This window comes from Chlamydotis macqueenii, chromosome 20, assembly GCF_036417535.1.
Source record: "Chlamydotis macqueenii isolate bChlMac1 chromosome 20, bChlMac1.mat, whole genome shotgun sequence".
In the NCBI taxonomy this organism is placed as follows: domain Eukaryota; kingdom Metazoa; phylum Chordata; class Aves; order Otidiformes; family Otididae; genus Chlamydotis; species Chlamydotis macqueenii.
In genome coordinates, this window is record NC_141575.1 from 5,780,593 (window position 1) to 5,807,344 (window position 26,752).

Here is a 26,752-nt window from a genome sequence, read left to right on the forward strand (position 1 = left end):
ATGAAGTGATAGAAGTTGTTTTTAACTATCATACTGTTTTCCCAAAGCACTAAAAAAGGCAATTTTTTAAGAATACATACACCTACGCAAAACAGCCATTTGAGGATTCATCGATGAATCAAGCCGGAGCCTGGCTGGCTAAGCTGTCAGCAAACGGCACTGACGTTGGGCACATCGCCATCCAGGTAGGAACTACAGGATCCATTTGTTCCACCCCATACCTGTACATCGCCACGTACAACAAAACAGTAGCCAGGCTCTGCTTTTTGTCATTCCAGTCACGCAAAAAGCCAGAGCTTCTTTTTTACATTGCTTATAGTCTTAATTCGTTTGAAGTGGCTGACTTCTCCACACGTAGCTGAAGGTAAGGACAGGCAAGGGCACTTCCAGGAATCACGAAGATTTACATCAGCAACAACGGATCTTCGCGGGTCATCGCTGGATACAGACTGGCAGAGCACGCTGATGGAACACGTGATACCCAAGCGGTCTCTGGACAACTGGCTGTCAGTGCTTTAGAAAGAGCTTTGATATACCATCACTAAAGCGAAATCAGCACCCTGGGTCTAAACTTTCAGCAAACGAAGCTTGTGGAGATAATTTAGGCTACCTGTGTCTGCTTTCCTGTTAGACACTTGCCTTCTAATTTGTTTGGGGAGTAAAACCGAGTCAGTTTACATGGAACTTTCTTTGCACTCTACTCACTACCTAGAAATCCATAACAGTGGAGAGCAGAACAGATAAAGATCTGGGAAGATTTTCAGGAGTAAATTGGAAAGAGTGACTTTCTTGCCAGCCTCCCAGTCCGTAGCTGATGTTTATTTAGGCCCGCTACAGGGTTTTCTCTTCAATCAGCAAAGTCTCTGAGAAATTACAAAAATTGGACAGATTTCAATCTTCTACAGCAGGCTGGAAGACCCAGCTGCAATCAGTCTGGGTGGCTGAGGATGAGCGTTCACCGGCTGCCTGGAGGAGAGGGGACTCCGGCAGCCCACGAAGGATTTGCACTGAACAATACAAAGAGAAGACGGTGCACATTTCTTCTGCAACTGACAGTCTAGTTAGAAACAGTGTCACTTGAGAGAGGGGAAAACATCAGATTTGTAAACCAGAGTCTCCAGACTTCTGCACAACACGATTTGAAAAACACGATCTGCCACGCTGAAGCAGATTACCTGTTCCAGCACCAACACAAGCAGGGTGACAGAGTGCCCACCGCACACTGCCCTTCGGCTGCTTCCAGCGCCCGAGCTAGCCGGCGCATCCCCAGAGTACGTGCGGTCCTGGCCGTGCAGGACCAAACCCACGTGTGGGGGAACCGAGCCCGGCAGGGACATCTGCAATTTCAGGAGGTTGTGTGCACCGAGAAACCTGACTGCTTTCACACAAGCCATCAAACAATGAGATAGCAATAATTTCATGTACTAATTGCTCTACCCTAGATTAAAATAATGATGCAAAAGAAAGAGCTGCCAGCCACTCCCTAAAAATAACTAATCATTTCCACCATCCTGCTTGTCTCTCAAAAAAAGAAAAATCCCTTTGCCACAGCAAAGCTTTATAGCTCCTGGAGGAAATCTTGCATCACGCCCAGAGACCTTTAGAAAAGCACTGGCAGCAAAATAAATTATTTACAGCACTATTTCTGACAATACAATCTCCATAAATGATACAAGATTGAAGGGTTTAAAAATGAGTGCCTGTGGCATGGGGCCCAAGCATGTGTCTAATAGAAATATTGATTAACTCGATTTCTACAGACTCTGTAAACAGTCTGATGAAAAGGGAAACTGTAAATATAATTTTTTTTTTCCTGTGCTTTAAAGTAAGACAGAGCAATCACTTCACCCATTCAAACTAAGCCAAATTAAAGCCAGTTTGGATATTTACAGAATTATTTTCTCTTTAAAACAATCCAATCTACATGTTGTTTACCTGATTCTAATTCATGACTTATTTCATTTCCCCATTTCCCCAGAAGAACTCAGTCAGTCAAGGCTTCTGGCTCCCAGCAAGGTTCCTGCTGTTTACTTAGGTTTTCCAGCTGGGTTGAATGAGATGCAAAGAGGTCTGAGGACTTGCTGGAGGTCATACAGAGAGGAAAGTCAGTTGGCTCCGCTAGCATAATAACCCTGCACTTTTACAGCTCCCCGGACTTTGCTCTAAGCACCAGGCTAACCTTCTCATCAAAAGACACTAAATCTGTTCTCAACATTTCAAACATTCCCAGATTCTTAGGAAAAGGCGCTTCCCTCCGTGAAGAGTCTGAAGCAACTCCGCTAAAGGGTGTGATGAAAATCTGAAGGCACTAAATGCACATGCTCACAATTAGAAAAATTCAATGGGAAACTGCTCACATGCAGTTTTCCACTTTCAACAGCAGAATTTCCAAACGTATTTCGGCACACAATTCAAAAGAAAGCAAACTCCGGGGGATGTTTAAATAGAGACTGCCTAAATATTTTGCTTAAAGGAACTATTTTCATTTTGGCTAGGGTAAAACATCCTACGCAGTCCGCAACAACCGCCAATCTTCAACTTGCCCCAGCGTGGACTACCCGCACGGCCAAGGGCAAGCCATTGCACTTCCCAATCCCTCCGTTTCTGCGGAGCTACAAGGAAGATACGGAGCGTTCCCTCAGGTTTTCCCGCCTCTGCAGTCCCACTAGGACAAACTGGCCTGCCAGGCAGGGCTCGTGAGCCTGTTTTTTGGCTCAGTTGCAGGGCTGTTGATCTGTGGGGTTTGGTTTTGTTTCCCCAGAGCAGCACCAGGGACACGTACCCCTTGAAGAGCAATTTACCTCCCTTGTGCCACTGCAAATACGCCTGACATACACAAAACCCCTCAAAACTCCGGCATGACAAAAGCAAGGGCTGTAAACTTCTATTTAAACACAGCACTGACACTAAGAGAGATTAAACATGATATTTTGGAGAAATGGCATTTTTGCTCGTAATTCAACACCCACTCCCATTCACTGGGGCGCGAGCATTACCATACCTCCTCCAAGATCTGCAGGGCCCTCCAGCAAACCACTTCCCCGCCTGTCACTTCACCCCAACAGGCCTCCCGCCCTTCTCCATTTACACTTCTGTCATCCAAAAAAACAATCCTTTTCACTTCCAAGCTCTTCAAATTCATGCCCTGATGTTCCTCAGCTCCTTTTCTCTTCCATCCTAGAAAAATTCAGGCAATTGTACTTCTGAGATGTGATCCACCAGCTCAGCTCTTCTAACGCCCTTTGCCTCCTCAGCCCTTTTTTTTTCCGCTCCTCCATTGTGCCAATATTGCATCAGCTTCCATTTCTCAGTTTATTCTTCTTTAAAAGATTCTTCTTCTTCTTCTAAAACTTCACAGTTTATTCTTTTTTTCCTCCCAGTGTTACTCACTCTATTCTCCTAATGGACATCTCCAATTAAACCTTAATTATGTCTCACACCAACAGCTGTTCTCAGGCTGACGAAGAAAACCCAAGGCAAAAGGTCTTGCCTGTTAGACATTTTGCTATAATTCAAAAGTCCTATGTAAAGATAATAAGTTATCTTACACTTACTCCAGCATTATGGATTTCTTTTCTGGTTTAAATTGCTTTTGAAGAGGTTACCCGACCCTTAACAAGGATAAGCATCTTCACAAGGGGAGGCTGCACAAGTCTAAAGCTTGGTAAGCCAACAAAGGTACAGCGAGCTATTTTCTTCCACATAAATAAAATTTCATGTCAGTCATTGCTTCAGCCAGGAGGTTTTCAGTTGTTCTCCACCTCTCCTGCTACACAAGCTCGAGGTCTCTGGGGCAGCAGTGCTGGCTGCCAGATTTAGCATACCTGGTACACACTGGCCGCAGGACAAGAGCTTTTTCTGCGTGCCGTCCCCTTCTGTGACGGCATTTCTCTTGTGCCATGGTGGGCTCAGACCCGAGCTCATCTCCAGCCTCCAAACAAACAGTTAAGCGTGCCTCAGGTCTGGCTCTGCCATGAAGCAGTCATGCAGCTGGGGTTACCAGGGTTCTCCAGCCTGACCGTGAACCAGCCAGGACAGGGGGTGGGGATGGCGAGGCCAAGTTATGCCAGGAATGAGCCTGGGGAATGCAGCAGAGGTCACATTGCAGAGCGGGTACCGACACATGCCGCTCGTTCCAGCCCGCCGCTTGCTGAAACTCCTGGACGGAGGGCTCTCCCAAAGCCTGGGAAACGCGCAGCGGGCGATGACCTGCACCCACTGTATCGTCATCCTGCTTAGCATATGCCAAATACAATAAGATGCATTAAGTCAAGTGTTTGCTCTACCCAGCGCATGATGTGATTGGCAGAAGAACTTTTTTTCCCCTCCAATTCTGCTGATAGTATGTAATTCTGTTCATCCCTTTAGCCTTAGCCAAATATTTATGTCAAGCTGGGAAAAAAAATGCCAGGCACAGAGCAGGGGGCGGAGGGAAGGCAATCTAGAAAAGGCTTATAAACCAATTTCAGCACACAAAGCACTTCTTACTTCTGCCCAGTCATACCCAGCGTAACAATAAGGTTGCTATGTTGGCCATTCCTTTTTTAAATTAACCTTCAACAGGTTAAACAGCCATAGACCACGCTATTAGATAACCAATAAACCCAGGCACTAATACCATACCCACCACACAAATTTTTTACAGGGTTAGGATAAAATTTCAATTGCTGGTCACACGCAGCCGCTACCTGCTAGCGGGGGGCAGACGGACCCTAAAGCACTAACGATGTCACGTACTCACAAGTACTCGTGTGCATCAGCCAGCGTGCCCGAACTGCATTCGATTTTTCAGTCACATCGCTGCTCCCAGGCAGGGATCTAGCACATACATCACTTCTACCACTTACCCAGTTCTGGCTGAATGGGAAAATTCATTATTCATTTAATTTTAAGTAACGGCCAAATGGCTCAATCAGCGGCAGAGTGCCCCGGTGCTGTGCTAACGCAGACGAGGAACAGCTCTGTGATGCAGAGGCCTCAGCATCATACTTCTTGGGTTAAGAATATGCCATCATTTCCTTAAGGGATTCAAAAGCAGAAACAAAGCTATAAATTATGTTCTAAATGCTTAGCACTGAATAAAGGCAGAAAATGACCCAACTCTTCCAAAGGCACACGTGAATAAACAGAACTGCTAAAAAGTATGATAAGAAAGATTCCTGGTGATTCTGGCACAGTGGTTATTTTCTACGCAATTGGGAAAGTTGGGAAACATTTGAATATGCTGTTTTGCTGGCATCCTTTCAAAAAAAGAAAACACCCAAATGGCTGTAGTTCAAACAGCAAACAATGACCCCAACTAGTTACTGAACCGAAGTGTTATGGATCCACAGGAAAAAGCAGCACATTTCTTCACTTTTTCTGCACTATAATGAAGAGATAATGGAAGCGTGTACAGATATCTGGTATGAGCCTGTTCACAGGACAGGAGTATAACTATCACAAGTTAAAATAATCAGCTCGCTTTTATCAAGGACTCAAACAAAAGAGCAGGGAGAAGAGGTCCAGCTGCCCATCTCAGCAGGGATGGGACTGGGCAACATGACACCGTCAGCTATTACGTCCTCAGCATCAGCCCTCCCGTGAGGAACGCTCAGTAGGTCCAGATTTGATGACTTTGAAACCGATCCATGAGCTGTACTAAGTTCGCAGGAAATCACGCCGGCTTGCATTTTCTGAAGCGATTAGAGATTAAACAAAGAGGCAGAGAGATCATGAAAATAGGAAAAACGGGAACGGTGACAATACCAGTCAAAACCAGTGAGTAACAGCAAGAGAAGAAGATAAACTGGCCTTCTGTCTAAGAGAAGCACGAAGATCTACCTCAAAAGCTTCTTACAACTATGGGAGTTATCATTTCAAAATCCTACCAAAAGACCGCATGTGCTGAGCAAGCGATGCTCTCCTCACAAGAAGACGAGCCCAACAAATATTGCTTCCGAAAACCCACCGAGCACGCGGCGCTCCTGGATTGTACATCAGCTCTCCCTAGAGGCAACAGCCTGCGTGGAAAGGCCTTGACCTTGGTACAGCTCATCTGCGCAGGGGAAAGGCAGCGCAGTCCCTGCGCGCAGCGTTGGGTTTTAATACAAGTTAACGCTGTTCATCCAAACTAGCCCAACAGAGGTAGCTGCGGAATATAATGAGGTTGTGATGGAAGGAAACTCACAGCCTGGACTTTTAAGCTACAGAACAGTGCTCACTAAGCCAACAATTCATTAGCTATTTTTTCTAAAAATCGAGAGGGGAGAAGATATATCTACTGAAATACAAGCTAAATCACACAGCGGGTATTTCTCAGATGCGTGGGCATAAAACACATTGCAAGGCATTATTAATGTTTATTTTGTAGGTCTGTTACAGCACAGTTCATCACCAGCTATCTTCAACAAGCTCAAAGCTCCGCCTAAATCAGCCTAGAGTTTTACAGACAGCGACGAACGCGGGTGCACAGCCTGAAGGGGATCTCGCTGGGCTAAGCTGGGCCGTTACTCCAGCAATCGACGTCCGCAGGCTGGCAAACCGCTGATTTACACCCACAAAGCCCCCAAAACGCCTCCACATGCAAGAGCGCAGCAGTGAAAGGAGCCGTAATGCATAACCCCTTTCATTAGTCACCTTGACAAATCAGAAATAACTCAAGATGTCTTAATTACAAAGCCTGAAATTCACTTTCACAGCTCACTGGGAGCAGTGGGAAGGGAATCAATCCTTCGAGGGAGAGGAAGGAACTGGTTAAAGTTGTTAGGGATGGTAAAGGGGCAGCAAACGCCAGTTTTAAGTTAATAAAAACATTTTAATGAATCATTCTTTAGGTGAAGGGTTTTTTCTACATTGCTATTTTATTTTCAAGATGTTTGCTATCCCATAACAACTGAAACTAAAAGATGATCCTGAATTTCCCCTCCAGCACCCACAAGTCCTAGAACAGGCATGCCAAACCCATACAGCCTGAGTTATGAAACCAACAGTTGCAGCACGTTTAAGAGCTCCTTGCATGATACCCCTGTGGAAGGCAGTTCTGGGGGGAGACCCTGCGTGTTGACTCGGCTACATTTGCCCGAGCTCTGGCAAAAAAAAAAGGTGTTTTATCCAGGAGGCAGAGAAACTTCCCCTCAAACACACACCTCCCCGCGAGGAACCCCGCATCAGCCAGCTACGTAACATCCGCGCTTTAAGGCATTCCCCGAGTGAAACAGCAGCAGGAAAGCCCGCTCAGGCCTTCCCAGAGCAAGCAGGGATGCCGCTACCCGCCCAGGAAAGACCTAATATAAGCCGTAAAACTAATTTCAGCCTCAAATAGGGAGGCTGCTCCACTATATATCTCGCTCTAATTGAGCAGGATAGCAAGCTATCAGGACAGCAGAGGAAATCTGCTCTTTTCCTCTCCCGGAGAAATGTAATGTCATGATGGCAAAGTGTTTTTTTTATCAGTTCCTCAGACCGCGAGAGCCAGCTCTGCGCCATTCATCAGGAGGAGAATGGACCAGCAGAACAATCAGAAACCCATTAGCAAGCTGCTGCTCGCCTCTGCGGCCGCCTGAACTCCTGATCAAATGTCAGAGCGCTGAATGGCTTCTGTTGCTTGAGAGGAGGAGAGGATCGGGGAGTTGTTTCAGACCGATGAAGATATTATTGCAGTTTTTAGCTTTTATTAGCATCAGGGCAACCATTTGGAATTTACATTGTGCCTTTAAGTTTCTCAAATCGGAGACAAAAGCTTCCAGCAGAATTAAAATGGAGAGAGGTCTGCTCCAGTACCACCAGCTCACAGCACAAGGAGAGCGGTGGGGAGAGAAGGAAAAATCGGAGATGGAGGTGGGCTGCTCGTTGGCTGTTTAATGCTTTTACTGTCTGCGTTCAGAAGCCAGGACTCAACTGCGAAATATCGCAGACTTGCAAGAAAATAGCAAGAGTTGCCAATGCTGCTGCTTACTAGCAGGGGAGCGACCCCGTAAGAACACATCAGCTCACCACCAGCATTTCATCCTGCTCCTCTGCCAAGCTGCGGGCTCACTGCTGCTGTAAGTAACGCTGGGCTGTCCACGGACCGCAGCACGAGCCGGATCCAAAGCCAATCTGCTCCATCAAAATCCTCCTCGCTCCCGGTTACTTCTTCCCTTCGATTAAAGGTGATTAGGCCATTTGGGAAGCAATGCAAATAACCAGGTTCACGTATACATTTGTGCATTAAAAACAAATGTCCGTACCGTCTCTCTCCAGTGACATTTACAGCGTGTCTCTGAAAGCCATTACCTGAGCTATTACCTGGCACAGAGGCTGGAGTAAGATATTCCGAGCGTATTAGCAGTGTATTACATATTGAAATGATTTGTGCGGATTTGCTCCATTCATATACTCTTGATGCTTAAAATATAATGAAGATTTTAAAAGAGGGAAGTTGCAGGGAAAAAATAATAATTTAAAAAAAATTAGGAATTCTCCAGTGCAAATATTTCCAACTGCAAAGTGATTCTCATTATCTTTCATCTGCCAAAAAGAAAACAAATTAAAATATCCATCAAAGGTAGCGATCCAGGTAAAAGTCTTAAACTGCATCCTCGGTTCAATAACAGCAATTATTGTGTCACTGTTTTCAACTTGTTGAGCTCCTCAAATGAGACAAGAAATGACTACAGCAAAAAACCACCACAAAACCACAACAACAATCTGTCATCCACAATACCTGAATTATATTTGGATAACGATATTTTTACTTCTAAAACAGGTAGCAGTGAAATGAAATTAAGGTTGTCAGCATTTCCGTTATGAAACGCTAGCCATAAAAACGACTATAAAGTCTTCACATTTTTTGTTTACTAGAATTTTTCTTTTTTTTTTTTCCAAGGCAAAGTCAGCCTGAAGCGTGCCAGAACAACGTGGCAGCATTAGATCCTCAAGCACTAAAGGCTACTGAGATACGCTTACGATGACCCTGGCAGTCCAACGTGTGGACAGTGCCTGTTTTAAGCCAGTGTGCCCAGCTATCACCATTCACACACGGGAACAGACCAGTGAAACAGCAGCTGGTGCCACCTTCAAGCCCCGTTTGTTTTCCACCGAGACAAGAAGCAGCGCACACCCAGCTAAGCACCCTTGCAAAGAGCACCTCAGCCCACACGCGCCCCAGCGACGTGCACCCATCAGACCACGCACACGGGCACCGAAATACTGTCCGTAGCGGAAGGGACGAGAGCTAGCGGGACAGCTCCAGCCACCCCACGTGCTGGAACGCGCAGCTCCAGGTCTGTCAGCGGTCCCGGTGCTTTACAAGTTGAGATCTAAGCAAATTGCTTGCAATGATACCCCTGAAGTCATCTTTATTTCCAAAAAGCCACTTCAGGGGCATTTAGACTCTGATCCCTCATAAGCCAAATGTCAGCTGAGAGTGAATCTCCTTTAAGACAGAAGCTGAGAACCAATGGGGGGGGGGGGTAATTTCCTTACTGGTAACAGGTCCCAGTTGTTCACGTAACCCAGCCTGGCAGGGATCAGCCATCACCAGCATCCGAGGACGGTGCTATGGCTGGTACCAGATGAGATGATTAGTCATGGCTCAGTTCCTACCAGACAGATGTCCTCACCGCAATCCATAAGCACGGCCATCAGCCCTGCTGACGGCATCAGCAGCCGGGGAAGCGCGCAGGACACACTAAAATGCCCTTTCTCTCCCTAAAAAAGCCCACAACCCTTCCAGCAGGCGCCACAGCCAAGTGCTCGCTGTCACTGCCTGCGGATCTTCTGAACCGGGGCCTCTTCTGCCCAGGGTCTCAAACCGGTACCCTTTACAGCGCTACATTCACGTGAATAAGTCGGGTTTTTAAGAATAAATTAGTTGAGCGTATTCTATGAAGTTATTTGATTTGTTTTTGCTCCTGTTCATTTATTCCAATCTGCTGCACCTTCCCTTGGAGAGGTTATTAAACGCTCTGTTAATGGCCGCCAGCACTCATTTAATTCTTCTTAATGAATGTATGAGCGAGTAGCGGAAGCTATTATGTAGGGCTTAATAAAGGGCGGGAAGGAATTTCCTAAAATTTATTGCCACAGGCTGCTGCTTGAAGATAAAATAAATGGTAATTGCTTGGAACAGGAAAGAGGAGGATGATAAAATATCCCTAGACATGAGGTAAAAAAAATACCAAGTGCTATGAACCAAAATCTCAAAGCCCGAAGGATCGCAAAAGCAAGATGGCCTCCTCCAGGCTTTCAGCTTTTTTAATCCTTACGACATCTTCTTTGAACGTGGATGCTGAATGCTGAACTCAATCTCAGCTGGAATTATTATTTTACGACACCAGAAAGACAATCGTTCACATGAAAAAAAAAATTTTAAAAAAAGGTATTAATTCAACTATCATCTTATGAAAATACTATTTGCAGGAAAGGAACAACATGGAAAAAAATGGAAGGACAATGTTTCTGGACTGCTGAGTCCAGCAATACAATCTTTCCCAAAATACAGGGTTTAGGGGATGAAAGGGACAGATAACATTTCGCTACAATTATGCTTCTCCTTTCCCATCACTGTTTCGGTCAGGGCTGACAGAAGAAGGGAATTGCTGAGAGGTGGACCTGTGCGTTGCTTCTTCAATTTCTGCTACTCTGTGTTAAAATAAATAAAAATCAGCAGGCTGAAGGAGAAAGAAGGTGTCTGAACTGGAAGTGGTGAGTGCCAGTCCTGCACCAAAGTGCTGCTATCACAGCAGCAAGCTCCGGGTCAGACCTCAACAACTGGCGAAAACGAAGTGGAAATCAAAGACTCATCCCATGTAATTGCAGTCTAAGAGAAAAATACAGGTTTTCAAAACAAAGCTTTTTATTATCACAGACAAGTCTTCTGTCCACGCAAGCCTTCAGGCTCCACTCAGACAGTATGATCCAGCCCTACAGATGAGTTTGGGTAAAAACTTTGATCAGTCTCATCAAGAAAGCTGAAAAGCAAGTTTTCCAAGAATGGGTCTGATTTTTGTTTCCACTAAGCAGCTGGAGGTAACATTTTGCATATTAGAGACTGCCAAAAGTATTGACTAAAATCAGACTATTCACGCGTCACACAAACCTGTATGTTTAATTACAGAAGCAGCGATCTGAGATTGCAGCACTTGAGATGAGAGCAATAGCTCAAGAGCTCCAGGCTGCGGTGGGAGAGGAGAGCAGGGATGACTGCACGTCAGCAGCGCACCAGCGTTTCCAGCACTGCTGTCCCAGAAAGGACATCGCCAGTCCCGCAGCACCATCTTCCCAAAATGCAGCAGGAAGGAACAACTACGCAGAACTATAGAAAGAAGATGTCAAAATAGCAAATTGAGTGGGCAAGGCATCTAGTTCCCTTTACAGAAAGGGGCAGAAAGAAAGAAATACTATTTTCAATAGCAAGCTAATATATCCAAGAGTTTAAAAGGTGACCCAAGAAGAAAAACAAGATTAGGTTTGCTCTTTTTTGCTGCTTAGGGCAAACAAAGCCCCTCTCAGAAAAGCACCGTTTTTCATGCCAGCTTTGACCATCTTAAAACCAGAAAAAGAGAGGATAAAAATCCAATTTTTCTTTTTTAAATCCTTGGCAGGTCACCTGCAAGTGCAGGCCAACAGCTTTTCTAGCAGGCAGTAAGAAATTACTATTTTCTTTTCTAAACAAGGATTTCAGCTCCTTCAGCTGAACAGCAGGGTTTTAATAGTCAGAAGGAATCCAGAGCAATGAGCCAGCCTGCAAGAGCATCCACTTTGAAGGTGGACAATTGCTTCGCCAACAGAAAAAGCAACAATTTGGTAGAGATAAAAAACCAAACCAAACCAACAAATCAAAACAAAACAAAACCAAACAGCTTTAGCACACTGGAAGACAAAAGGTGAGCAGCTACAATACGAGTGTGAAGTGTCAGGGGATATAATACACAAATTTGCAAAGGACAGGCGGCTGTCGGATAGGCATCTACCAGAGAGCGTTATACAAGAGTTTCATCTTCCCCCATCCCGATGAAAAATCAAAGCAAAGTGAATGTGTATAGCATTCTGTGTATCAGCACCATCACCTGTACAAGAGGCAGCGCTCCTAATTTAAACCAGCAAACACAAATTATCCCATCCCTGAGCACCTTCAGGCACTTCCACCCTTCTCTTAACCCTCTAACACTCCTCTGAAGTCTTACTACCTATTTATACGGGCTTACAGAGCAAGAAGTCGCAGCTTTACGATGATAAAGAACATAAAGACAAAGCATCTGGTTTCTGACTTACGAACAAACCAAGCCGGTAGCTGTTAAGCACCCGCGCTGCGCGCTGCTGTTCCCTGCTACAAGGCAGAGTACAGCACTTCATTTGTCTCGGCACTGGCGCATCCCTGGAATCACTGCCTACACAAACCTCAATTACCCAGCGGGAAAAATGTACATTTTGCTTATTCAAGGACAATCCTTGCACTGAGGGGAAAAAAAAAAAAAAAAAAAAAAAATCTCAATTATGTTTTCGAATGTTGCACTAGCTGACACCAGGCAGAAAGAAAAAGCTGCATACGATGGGGTTTTTTTGTTTTGTTTTATTTAGTTTGGTTTTGATAGCAAGAGTTTTCGTTTCTGCTGTGTGCAACACCCAGATGTGGGAGGAAGAGCGTAGGTGGCATAAGGGAAAGTAGGAACCAAGGTCCTTGTCATGGTTTATCTGTGGTACGCTACGTTTCAAAATAACAGGAGCTCTGTCATCCAGGCTGGCTCATAACCGCCCCCGCAGCAGGAAGCGGCAGAAGAGCCCCGGAGAAGCCACGCACATTTCCATCATCCTCCTCCCTCCATCCACCTTATCTGCTTTTACTTGTGTACCTCATAAAACACCCCCAGGCCAACCCCCGGCAAGGCCAGCTCCTCAAGCCAAACCTTTCATAAGATGTTCCAGGTGTGATCCTGGGCTAAAAGCAATTATCTCACCACAGCAGCAAACCCAGGACACTCAGATTGATGTGCGAGCCTCCGAAATCGAGAGTCAGGACATGTGGTTTGTACTTGAGAGGAGTCGGAGGTGTTGCATCCTGCAAGGGGATGAAAACAGGCAGCTGCCAGCACCAGAGGCCCTGGCTCTGGTGGGGCTTCGTTGGGCTGGACCTGCGTTCGCACAGCTTTGCAGAACAGCTGGGCCCACAGCGATAGCATCAGGGGGCACTGACTGAACTTCCCAAAAAGCTCACCCGTGGACCTCCTTCCTCCCCACCCTTTTTTTGATAGCACTTTGCCTAACGTATTACACTCAGCGATTTTTATTTTTAAACAGTTTTTTGATGGGGTGAGAGGAGCAAGGGAAAGTGCCCAACCTCTCTTCCAATTTGCTGTAGTCTAAAGAAAGCCATTTGTTCAGCTTTGTATTCAGCATCATTGTGATAATATTTAATAGTACTGCGTATTTGTATCCTTTTAAAATAAATTAGAATTTCTTCACAAGTCAGAAACGCACGCTACAATTACCTTTTCAATGCATCTCCCCTCAGGTATGACCTTCCTCTCCAAAGGAAGCTGCAAAGCTCTCACGGACCCCTTACGCACACCGCACAAATGGGCACCTCCATGGCAGCTGGCTACGGATACGACCACAGTACACACCAAAGCAAGGATGAAGGGAACTCAAATCCAGTGTGATTGTGTAAGACTGTAGCAAAGAGGTCTCCAAGGTGGAAGACAGCACCTTTACTTGCATGGGGTTAGTTTTACTGCTAAAATTTTTAGTAGTAGTACATTTTTTAAATTCAGCTGCTAGCAATTCCCATTTGAGAATCATAAAGAGTACTGCATTAATAATTGAAACATAAAACGCCTGTCTGATTCACTCCAGTCCTCAGTCCCGCTCCCCAAAGGGCTCGATTTGCCTTAGGGGAGCGTTTCACAAGCAGCACATCAACTTTCTGAAATACAACTTCAGCAGATGAAAGCCTCCTAACCACAGAAGAGCTGCCGTCCTTCTAATTCTGGAATTTCAAAACAGCGACATCCACGCAGCTATTTAAGCTAATTTAAAGGTAGAACAGCTGAAATACTTTAGCCCAACAAAGCACTTCAGATAGCACACGTAGTTGTTTCGGATGCGGCTCGCCAGCAATCTCCCCATCTCAGCCACAACATCCACCCTCTATCAAGCGGCAGACAGCGTTCCGCCATCGCCGCCGTGACTCACCGCGACCAGGGCGATGAGGCACCCTCAACGCCGTGTGATTCAAGACTATCTGGTGGCCGTGAAATGCGTCTCATACCAGGGGCTCCAGATCATCAGGTTCCGAAGCCCGGCTGAAGCCCACCGCTTCCTAATTTGGAAAGGCTGCAGATGACAGAGATGTCTGAGCTGGAGAGCATCTGCCCCGGTGGTGTCTGCGTCCTTCACCTTGATGTTTTTAATGCCGCTGTAGTTATGCAGGACTAAAGGATGTGGACATGGCCAATACACTGCAACATTCACTTTTCCAGGGAAAAGTAACCTAAGTTATCAAATGAGAACAAAAAGCCCTCACTGGATTTGTGCTACTTATTCCCACGAGTGAAATGTAAACATTTCATGTTAATATTTCACAGTTCTTTGAGTCCTTACCTGACACTAAATGCAGCATTGATCACTATTTTCATTTCGTGTTCTTCAAATCCTGTGTTTTTAACTACAATGACAAAGTCACACTACTGCTCAAAGCTCGCAATGACTCTCAGAAGAGGTCAGCTTACCAGCATCGTGTCCGGTCTGCAACGCAGTGTCATGCAGTACCTTTGCTTTGCAGGGGTAAAACTGCAGTAACCAAAACGATTATATAGCACTGAAAGCCACTATTTGCCTCCAAAAATCCAGCCTTTATTGTTCTAATTCATCCTTTTGCTGGCTTAAAATATTCCCTACTTATTTAAGAGGTGTTTTTAGCCTTGTGCATGTTGCTAACCAGTAACAGCCTTTAGGATCTGGCCCTCTCCAGACCCACTGCTGCAGCAGATCCAGAATGAACTCCTAGAAAATGCCTGCAAGTTGTACTTAGCGAGCAATACAAAACACAACACATCCAGTGGCGTACACAAAGCCTCACTGTGTACCCACACTCTAGCAAGAGCAAGGTAAGAAGTACCAGTAATCCTTGCAGTGAGGTCTAATTGAACTGAAGTTTCCCCAACAGATTTTTTTCCTAATGACACAGAATGTGAAGGGTTGAGCAACACTTACACTGTCTTAAGTGATCACCTTGTAACAATAATTACTACTTAATACCTGAAACACGATAGTACCTTGACATCCAAACCTCTGTGTGGGAGGCACTGTTTAGACATAACAGACAATCCACAGAACCCAAGGAAATTGCTGCTTCTAAATGAAGATCAACAGTATCCAGTGATGGGAATAGCTTCATCTTCCTTCCAGTTAATTTCCAGTAAAGGACATCTATCTTAAATATATTAAATAGCTGCACATGTGGAAAAAAAAAATGCATCTAGCAAACACATTTAGTGCAATCCATCGATAGTCTTAAAATAAGTAAAGGTTTGATCGCAGAGAATTTTAAATGCATCTTCTTATCCATCAAGTTAAATATATTTAAGAAGAAATAACTGCTTGGCATTCATTCAAAATTCTTCACTTGAGCTTTCCTAAGTTATTTGCAAACATTAGGTGTAGCCAGACAACAATAGCTCTAATAGCTGTTCCAGTAATTCTGCCAAAACTAGAATGTACCTTTTAAACTAACATTACATGTTGTCAGATTTACAGAGGGTATGAAGAGAGCTTAGACTTAATAAAAATAATAAAAACCCATTCAAGCATACATATTTATAGCTTAAACTATTCTGCTAGATGCACTAAATCTTCTTCATTATTATAAAATTCTCCCACCCAAAAGATATTGGAGTAAAATAGAGTATTACTAGATTGCAGCTTCGCTTTCGTCAGCATTGTTACGACTTCATAAACGCTTAACTCCACAATTAGCTTTGTGCTAGCAATTCTGATATTCAGACAACACCAACTGTAACAGGCTGAATTTGCTTTCAGTTATTCCCTGAGCATCCTCACCAGGAAAAGCTCACATGTTTAGAAATGCCAGACAAAATGCTACAAGAGGATTTACAGAATCAATTTCTATACTGAGAGGACCATACAAATTAATTTTTTTTTAATGTATATGATTTTTTTTAAAGTTAGTGTGGCATAAGAAAAGAGGTAGGGGAATAAGATCAAATACAGGAGACAGCAATAAGTGAAAAGGAATACAGCACTGAAAACTATTTGTTTTTTAAACAAACGAAGAATTGGCTGAAATGGAGCTTGAGGAGGTGAGGGATAAAGATTCTCCCATTAACAACAAAAGCAAACATCACCTACCAACCTCTTTCTCATCAGCAAGCAAGCTCAGAAAGATTACGGGCTGTAAAAGTAACTAAAAAGACTTGACAGCCACTATTCCCGAAATTCACGGTTGTCACTTCTGACCCTGGTTCTTGCCATTAGCTTTTTGCTCAATTCCAGGACACTTCTTACTGCAGGGGGGTTGTTTTAACCAGAGCAAGTTATTAACAAGATTCAAAGAAGACACCTGCTGGCCAGTGCATCAAATGACAGCTTATTTTCTCAAGGTTATAATAAACGTGTCGTAAAAATCCACGTGAAAAGTTTACTGCATAACAGCCCTGCGGATACAGTCATGTCAGAAACTGAGAAAACTGAGAACTGGGGAACAGCTCTTTCCCAGTTACATTAAATGAGACAGCACCTAACACGCACTCGGGCAACTTGAACACAAATGAACAGCAAACATTTCCTGAAAGCCCAAACAATTTCCTATCTAACGTTTCCGTGTCCTTATCCCACTACCATTCACATATTCAGCCTCTGGAAAAAAACCCAACATTGTTTATTCTGGGAGCACACCCCAAAAAAAGGCCATGAAAAAGCCATCGATTACACCAGGGGCGGACTGGCAGCTGATCAGCTCACTGGGTCCACAGCAACAACCCGACAGAGTGGATGAGTGTGCTGTTGGTAAATCCTGGACGTGTACAGTAAGTAACATTTCCTCCTAGACAGCATCAGCGTGACGGGAAACACAAGGAACACGCCCAGGTCACTCTGTACTTCCAGCAGCGATGGACATCTGTCAGGGAACGAACAGCAGGTCAGCAAAGCGGGGAATCCTGTACTTCAGCAAGCTTTGCCATCCCAAAACCCAGGCGTTTAAGAGGCAGCAGAATATGTAATTCAATATTGTCTCCATCACACATTATTCCCAGCTTCCGAGCCCTCTACTCCCTCTCAGATGCTAACGTGGAGCACAAATCACAGCAGAATAAGGGGTTTTTTTTTTAATTTTGCTATTTTATGAGCTGTAAGGAAAGGCTGGACCGGAGTTTGCTACTGATCAGGTGACACTTCAAAGGATGAGTCTACAGAGAGGCAGGCTGGACACAACTCAGGCCCTGCAAAGGCACACAGGGAGTACCGAGCTGATACGGCAGGAAAAAGGTAGGAACTGGAGTCAATCGAAAAGATGAATGCACCAAAATGCCTCAGAAAAGCGACACTAATGGATAAGAACCTTCTCAAAGCAGGCAACGTCAAGCAGTACTGGTTCTTTAATACACACAATGAAACCACAGTCTTAATGATTAATAATCTGTTGTGAAATTCTATTCATTAGGTAAAACCAGAGCACAGAGATGACACAACATAAATCAGGCAGACTCCTCACTCATGAAAGAATGATGATTTTGCTCACATCTGCGTGAATTAGCAGCAATCACTCTGTGGAAAAGCAAGCTCATGCTTTTCACAACCTAACCAGTAACAGCAAGGGAGAGATGCTGGGGAAGAACAAAAAAAAAAAAACCAAAAAAAAAAACCCCACCAAATCTAACTTCAGGCCTAACCTCAGAAAGTACTTTAGGCAAAAAAACAAAGCAAGCTGGTATTCAGGACACACTTGCCCCATCATGACAATGAGATGTGTGGAAAGGGGCTCCTCCCAGAGCACAACACATCATTTTAGCAAATTTGCATAAAATTTTGCCATTAGGGTGATGCAACTTCCAACCATTTCACAAACAGTTATGCTTAATATCTAGGTGCAGATTTAGCATTAAATATGCAAGTTTAAAGAAAGAACAAAGTTAGAACTAAGGAAAGTTCTAACCAAGAACTAATTTAGTTAAGAACTAAGAAAAGATACCGCCTAAGGTAGCTTTACTTGCTAAAATTGTCTGGATCTTCATTACCTTTTTGTCCAAGATTCTTCTAGAGGGACACTCTAGTAAGCAGATTAATAACCTCTACAGGTTGTTTTGATTGATCTTCAGTCAGCACAGAGCAAGGTAAGAGCTGACTGATAAGACAGTCATCAAAAGCAGAGCAAGGCTCTCTCACTTCTGCTGAAACTGCTCCGCGCGTTCCCACAGTAATGGACTTCTGCGATTCACAAGCGACCTTTTTATAAGGAGACTTACTACTTCTCGCAAGAATGGTGCGGTACATCTGAAATGACAAAAGCATGCTGGTGAAGACACCAGCGCTCTTTATACGGCTAGCAACAGACACTGCAGATAGAAGGCAGTACCCTGCCAAAAACAAAATAAAAAAGGAAAGCAAAGTCCATCTGCAACAATAGCTCCAGAAGGACAGGATTATTTTAAAAGCTTCCTTCAGTCTGCATGAATGTGAATCAATCAGAGCATTTTAAATAGCTGGAAGAGATGACACCTGTAACATACTGAACGTCCACTCCCACCCAGCGCCACAGCAATCAACACGTTTTAAACGTTACGGTGTGGAGCAAGTACACTGATGGCACTGCAGTAACGTTCTGGAAATCCTGGGGATGCTAAAATACTCCAGATGGGGACGAGGCTTAAGGCAGCGTGCTGTGAGCCTTTACTGAACCCACCACTGGCATCAGCTGGATGTTAAGAGCTGGACTAAATACTACGGCCGTTCGTTCGGACCGCCTGGTATCCGTTAACAGCATTCCTTATCTGACACCTTGCCAAGACACCGGTTACAGCCACATCCACTCGAGTAAACACAGCACAACTGCCCAGGATTGAACACTCACCCATTTATTTCTTGTCTGCTTTATCAGAGTTCCTATAAGCACAGCTGGAAACACAACCCCATTGTTCCAAGACACAACACAACAGCATCCCCACCCTAAACGCCAATCAACAGGACAAGCCTTTCAAGGCCATTTTCACCTTTCTGCGCCCTCATGATTTGCCACGTGCACAGGGCCCATCGCAGAGAGCACTAAGGATGAAACTCAGGATTCCCAACTCTCAGCAATGGGACTGTGTCAACTCCTCACTTTCAAGCCTAAGAAGTAAGCTCTTCAATTTAAAATACTCTGAGTTGGTTGGTAAGTGTTGAAGGGCGCTGAATGAGATGATCACTTACAAGCAATGATTTCTATTGTAACACCCTGCAGCTTTCTCTTGCCTCCCCGCCCTGATCTTCTCCCACAGCCTTCCTATTAAAATCTGAAAATAAGAATGCAGAACCAGCACAATCTGTTAATGAAAGTCTGGCATACAAGCAACCACTACCTATTCATCATAAAGGAGATGAACTGCTTAGACACAGCAAGTTATCAAAGATTAGTCAGTGCACAAACCAGAACTGCTCTGCCCAGGAAAAGGATTAGCCTTTCCCCATCATCACCATCTTCCATCTCAGCGTGTGGAAAAGCAGTTTAGCAAGTCTTAGGTCTCTTTCCTAACATATTCCAATCCTAGATCAAGTTTCGTGGAGGAGCTTCTTAGCGAAATCTAATTGGAGCAGGAAAAAATATAGCAAGAGCTCCGTACGATGAAAATGGATATAGTCAGAGGCTGTAAACAAATCTGCAATGGGTGTGCAGCAGATGTCGGCATTAACCAGACTAATACTGAAGCACAACGTTGGATACATAAGCAATTATCTCAAAAGCTGGGGATAAGTCTCTCGTAATAGAGTTGGAAATTAAAGTTTGGGAGCTGCCCAATCCCCAACCTAACAATTAAGAAAGTTTTGTCAGTTTAGAACGCAGACCTGAGACACTGAAGGCAGGCTCTAACTAACAGACTCCTGTCCGTCCGATGCCAATGACACAATTTCAGGTGAATGGTCTGAAGCGGAATCAGGAGTAATAAAGCAGTTTCAAGTCTCAGGTTTTGCAGCTGGTGAAGCAGAGAGAGTATAAAAATGCCCTAAGGAACAATGGAAAGAGATAAATGGAGGATTTGCAACTACATGGGTTGAAAAAAACACAGTTCTAGTACAGAAGGAATCTGATTTACATAATTCCCATGTATGGGCAATTGACTGTCTAATAAATGTATATCGTGTATGGAGAAGATATATCGAGCTCACCTTTAGAATAAAGGATAATGAATACAAAATCATATATTATTCCTTGATCAAAACCTGCTCGGGACCATCCAGCTGACAAAAGTATATTCCAAAGCCAGAGAGTTATTAATAACATTTTACTCACAATAAAAAAATAAATAAAACTACTTGGAATATGCATTTTCCTACACGGTATGAAAACAATTGGCATTTCACAAAAATAATAAACCTAATAGTAATGTTACAGTATATATTTGTATATGCTGGTCAATTGCTAAGTCCTGAGGAAGCAACCAATTATAAAGTAATTTACTCATTTTCACAATCCAAACATGTGAAACATGAAATTTAACAGCATAAAACAAGGCAGATTATTAAACCTAAAGGCTCTTAAAAATCAATTTTGAATCAACAATATAGGAAAATACACTTTTAATTGTTGGGTTGTTTTTTTTTTCCTAACAGTGAATTTCATAGGGCACATCTCCAACTGGCAGCTGTGGCAGGCTTATGCTATGGATCTGGTTTGTACAATTACTTCCTAATTAAAGTACTAAAACTTTCAGCACCCTGGTAATAAAAAAAAAAGTTCAGATCCAATATGGAAGAGACTGTAGTAGGCTGACTTCAGCTATATTCAGGTCTAAGAAAAGTAGATCTAGTTCCTGGAGTTCGTCTCTCTTTACAGTAAGGTAGAAGCTCGTTGAAGCTCCCCTGACACCTGTCTGCTGGAACAGAAACTATCAGGAAGACCACATTTTATCACTACAAGAGACTAAGAAAAGAACATTCTTGTGTGAGTGCTTTATCAACTATGTCCTAAAGGTACTTAAAATTAAGCTCAAAGCTGAAAAACTGTCACTCCCTGGCAGTGTAAAGATGTAATTCAAAAAGAAAATTCCTTCTCTTTCCACCCACCTTACAGTTAGCCACATTTGTATTGTTTTGCAGAATGTCTCCATCACAAAACAACGAAAAAGATGTAAGATCAGGTTAAGATCTATCAATGATCCATTTTATGTAATAAGCAGCAGCATATAAGTAGGTCTCATACTCAAAACCTCTTCAGAAGGTTTTTCCTTCCTCGCAAATTAAGTATTTCTCTGGCTGCCACAGCAAAACTGGCACCGACGATAGCAAACAGGTACATCACACTGTAGCATCATTTGAAAGACCTGTACTTCAAGATATTATTTACCACAATTCTGCACTGTTAAATCCAAAAATCACACTCAAGTTCCCACCAACACGCCCACAGAAAGACGGTCGCCATTCCCAGTCACAGTCACAATTTACACAGCAAAGAGTATGTCTAAAACTCCACCCTTTGGGCTCCCGCAAGTGGAGACACCGCTCAGGATTTCACCTCTCAGAACACTGCTCCGCTGCTGACCGAGCAGCATCACGACAGTCAATTGCACAGTAAATGGACTTCAAAGCTGTGGAACAAATCCACCACCTCACTGAAGAGTTATCTTACCATCTCTTCTTCACCTCAGCATCACAGGTCTAATGATTAGAATTCATTTTTTAAGCCTTCAGGTGCTGCTTTTTTTGCTTGGAGGTGCTGTTCTATCAGGATGTTTCAGGGAATCTGCTCATCATTCAGCACAGCAACACCTAGCCAAGACAGTTAGAGAAGGTGTGGTGTGCACCGATCACTGGTGTGCGAACTTCGAAATGCACTGGCAAAGTCTTTCCCATTAACCATCTGCTGACCACAGCTTTTCTCTCAGTTGGATATTCCCCAAAAGCAATGACTATAGACTCATTTCTCAGCTGAAAAAAGCACAGAGGAAGAGGCAAACATTGCCTTTACACTTTCTCTCCATTTCAAGCTTGAAGCGATCTAAGACATGAAGCAGCATGCATCAAGACAAAAGCTGTGAAATCCCATCAAGGGCTCCTCTGCTGCCTGGGGTAACCACACCAGCGTGAGCTCCAGCTTGTAAAACACCCTTGGTGGAGAAAGCAGCAATACAAAGAAAGAAGCCCAAAACTTGCCCATGGATTATTTTTTTTCCCCCCTCTTAATGCACTCCTCAATTGTCAACTCATGACAAAATTTAGAGCCTTTCTGCATTATTCTCACAGAACATTTGACCAGCAGAGCCGATTTCTGGCCCGTTGCCTCCTTGCTTTTCGGATGCCTCTCCATGCACTGCTTTGAGTGCTCCAGAGAGCACGACAACTGAGAAATGGCATTACTTCCCTGGAAGTTATTTTGCCTTCCACTGTTAGTATTTGATAATACTCACAACCCTTTCAGCTAAGATTCAACACCACTGAAGCAATTAAGATCTTCACTGCTCTGAAAACCACTGCTAAGTGTCTGCTGAATGAGCCTCAGTAGAACTTAGCAGGTGGTGGTCTCACTGAAACAGGGTCATGAAACAGCTTTACAAAAACACAACCGTAACAGGAGAGCCATGCTACCACCAACTCCACTTTTTTTTTGTTTTGTTTTGCCATGGGGTTTAATATACAAGAACTTCAAAGAAGTACCTTTAAGAATTCAACTATCTCTAGAGGTTTGCTTTAAGCAACCCACCCTGGAACCTCTCCTCAAGCATTTCTTAGTTACGAAGAAACATGATTTTCCTGCGACAAACTAGGTCCCACAGTGTGACAGAGAAACCAGACACAGCGTTTGGCATTTAGAAGAAATTGTGTAATGAAAGTAATGACAGACAAACATGCAAAAATTTAAGCCCTGAAAAAACGCCAGCCTGTTTTTATGAACTACAGCCTATGGCACCGTAACTGAATAGAACTGAAAACATCAAACACTATAATGAATGGACAGCACAGTATGTCAGAGTATGTATTTCAAAGACAAATTATTAATTAAAAAAAAAAAATAGAGGGAAATAAAGACCTCTCCAAAATGAACTTTGTTCCCTCCGTATTTTTACGGATATTTTAAGACAGCATTTTCCAGGACAGGAGCAGCCCGAACTCAAAGCAGAGCTGAACAAGGAACAATGGTGGTACAGCCTTCTACTGCCCGTACACCCGAGAACCATTTCGTACACTCAAAGGAAGAAACTTTTCCTCATGTGGATAAGCGAGACTGATCTTTTGCAGTTCTCTTAACAGATGTCCTGGCCTTGACGTCCCCTTTCAAGTTTATTCTTTTCTAAATCAAGACACTGAGGTCTCTGTGGACATATGGTATATGGACATTATCGACGCTATTTTTCTTTGCAAATGTGCTAGGATCTTCTGACCTCAGGTCATACTGGCAAGAAGTTACCATCTGCCTATTCCTGTTAGATGATCAAAAAGGAGCGTTTCTGGCTCTGCTGGTACATCAAAACACCAGAGGTAGCCAGATGATTGTACTGCTTGCAGTTAGTGCTCTCGCTGTATCTCATCTGACCTTGAAACTCTGTCCAAAGTAGTAAACGCAGCAACTAAACTGGGGGTGGAGGAGCAGGTGTATCACAGGACTGAAAGCACGGCTTGGAAAAATCTAGCAGTAGGTTTATCATCAGAGGGCCCAGTTAGCCCTTACATTCTCTAACCTTCCCTTAACTACCTTCAGTTCCCTCGGTGCACAAACATTGTATGACAAATCAAAATAAACAGCAGTAACTCAAAGCAGTATTTCAACGCAGCAGTACATACTCGGGATCCCTGTCTGTGTCTTTGCTGAACACTGCACAGGATTTCTTGGGCCCTTCTAGAAACACAGAATGAGAGAAAGCTTGAGAGCAAAGTCCAGCTAAAGCAAAACTGAATCAAAACTTCTCCACTAACTAGATTATGTTCTCAGACACAGCAAATATTTCAATTTTTAATTACATGAAGATTGCAGAGTCTGTTTTGTTTTGTTCACAGATAAACTTCCTCAAGAGGACAAAACTATTGAAGAAGCTTTGTCAAAATCCCATTCTCCAGCCAAAGATAGCAGCCAGTAGCATGTCTTCTCAAAAAATATTAGAATTTTAAAAGCATTGCGCAAAAGCAAGGATTACTCCAAAAAGTTTCAGCAAAACAATGCATTTCTGCTCCTCACTTTTGCAGAGATGCCTTCAGTTTACAATTTATTTGGTGATTTTTTTTTTTAAAGGAAAAAAAAAAAGCAACATTTGAAACAGTCACTAAACCTACCTCCGAGTCCTACTGAGCTTTTCACCTGGCTTCTTTCCTGACATTCTCAGTCCCCTCTTTCATTTGCAGAAAATCAGCAAGGATAGGATTGCTGTACCCCTAACTTAGCCGCTTTTAGCCTCTAGCATTTAAATCCATCACAGCACGAGATGAAGGCTAAACCAGCTATGAGAAACCACTAACCAAAAGTCCTGTAAATGCACTGAGCAAGTTCACAAGAAACTTTTACTCCAACCAGTTTTCACAACAGCAGTATCCACAAGCTTTCCAAAACAAGTCTTCATTTTCTTTTCTCCAAGTAGTTGAGTTCCTTTTGTAAAGATAATTAAAGAGCGCTTGTCGCTGACCATAGCATCACCATCAGCTGTGGCTGGTCTACACCTACGAAACAGAGAACTCAAAAAGGATGAAACGCTTTCCCATTTCTGCCTTAGGTATGTCCTGGTTTACAGTCTGGGGAACTTGTACAATGTTAAAAAGTTACTTCCTTGTGTTTCACATTAAACTGTACAATAATCTCTCCCCAGGTTTCGAGCAATCTGACCCAAGTACTTTCTCAATAAACAATCACAGAAGATTTGCATTAAGAAGCAAGGGAGAGAAAACAGAAGACTTCCATAAAGTACAATATCTCTGTATCTGCACTGTGCCCTTGAATAAATCCGTATTGCATCTAGCTTGGCAAATCAAAATTAAACCAAAAGAAACACCAACAGAAATCTCTTACCATGTTCGACGAAGACGTTACAGTGTGGGCCCCCATGCCTCGATGACTCCTTCTTCCCTGCTCCTTTGATAAAGTGCAGGGCAGGCAGACTTGGCCTCCTTTGGTCCCCAAGAACTTTTCCAGGCTGCTGCCCCATAAAGTAACTATGGGCAGCCTTTCCCAGGACGAGAAGTGTTTGAAGAAGTCTGTGATCCCTGATCTTCCAGACTGGGAAGGAGAACGTATTTTAGGTGGGTGCGTTGGTTGCACTCACTGCATTGTAAAGTCACTTGAGGCGAAGAATTAAGACAAGCGCAGATTCCTCCAATGCTTTTGAAGACGGCAACAAGGCTCCTTAGGTGACTTTATACAAAAAAAAAAATGAGTAAAAGTTCGAACTGCTCAGTAATGACCAAGCGTTACCAAAGTTTCAGGTTGCTGTATGTAGTGTGTCCTCCACCGGGTAAAGGAGAATCAGTTCACCTTGCAAGCAAGAAACCACATGTAGGCTCACCCAGGGCAGGAAACAGCCATTCCCACTGCAACCAGTGTCAAGGTTTCTTTTTTTTTCCTCCTTTTCTTTTGCATAGCATTGAGTTAGCAAAGGCCAAAGAGCCACGTATTTGGCTTCAAGTATCGTTGAAGTCTAGCAGGATCAAGTACGCCGAAACCATGCCAGCTCGCAAGGTGACGCAGAGGCAGCTCCGGGCCTGGCAGGCTCCACGCGCTCCTGGGGGCGAGGGAACAGGACGGGGGGGCTCCTGTCCGGCCTCACAACCCCTCACCTTCTCCCATCGCCTCGGGCCGCCCGCCCCGCCGCTACCTCTCCCTCGCGGAGGCGAAGCGGGCCAGCGGGCCACGAGGGGCCATGGCGGCGTCGAAGCAGCGATGGGGCCGCCCGGCCCGGCGCAGGTGGCCGCCCTCCCGGCCTCAGGCGGAGCCGGGTGCCGGGGTGCGAGGCCGGGGACGCGCTCCGGGAGGCCGGTTCCTGCACAGCAACCAGAAAAGGTCAAGCGGGGGTGACCGGGCCGGCTGCATCCCCGCGGGGGAGCCCGGTGACGGGTAAGGCCCGGGCGGGGAGTGGGAGAGGGGCCGAGCCCGGCCCGGCCGCGGCGGGACGCGCGGAGGGGGCCGGGCGGGGGGCGGCGGGGTCGGGCGGCCGCAGGCCCGGGAAAAGCCCCGCCAGGCCTGGCAGGAGGAGGAGGACGAAGGGCGGGGGGGTACCCCGGGGGCTGCCGTCGGGGGTACCCGCGGTGCGGAGCGAGACTGACGGAGGACGGCTGCAGGCGGCGAGGGAGATCCCGGAACCCCCGGCGCGGCGCAGCCCCGTCCCCGGCCGGCGGGGCGGGCGGTCACATCCCCTTCCGGCCCCTCCTCCTCCGCCGCCACCGCCCCCGCCTCCCGGCCGCTGCCAGCTGCCGGCCCCGCGCCCGCCGCCATGACGGGAACCGGCCGGGCGGGGAAGGGGCAGCCCGGGGGAAATGGGGCAGTAGGGGGGGCAGAGAGGGGGACCGGGGCGATGGGGTCCGTAAGGGGGAGGCCTCTGAGAGATTGGGGGGCGGGGGACAAAGGTTTGGGGGGAATGAGGGAGCGAGCAGCGGTTGGTGAGGA

The 26,752-nt window shown here is 44.8% G+C and overlaps 1 protein-coding gene across 1 annotated transcript in view; it reads right to left on the reverse strand.

The window, feature by feature from the left end:
* ABL1 (ABL proto-oncogene 1, non-receptor tyrosine kinase) overlaps window positions 1–26,438 on the reverse strand; it is an 81,116-nt gene extending 54,678 nt beyond the window's left edge. Inside the window, exon 1 of the mRNA XM_086763617.1 lies at window positions 25,163–26,438. Within this exon, the coding sequence (XP_086619743.1) occupies window positions 25,163–25,298 (136 nt within the window). The 5' untranslated portion in view covers window positions 25,299–26,438. The remainder of the gene's footprint in view (window positions 1–25,162) is intronic.
* Between the last annotated feature and the right edge of the window lie 314 nt (window positions 26,439–26,752).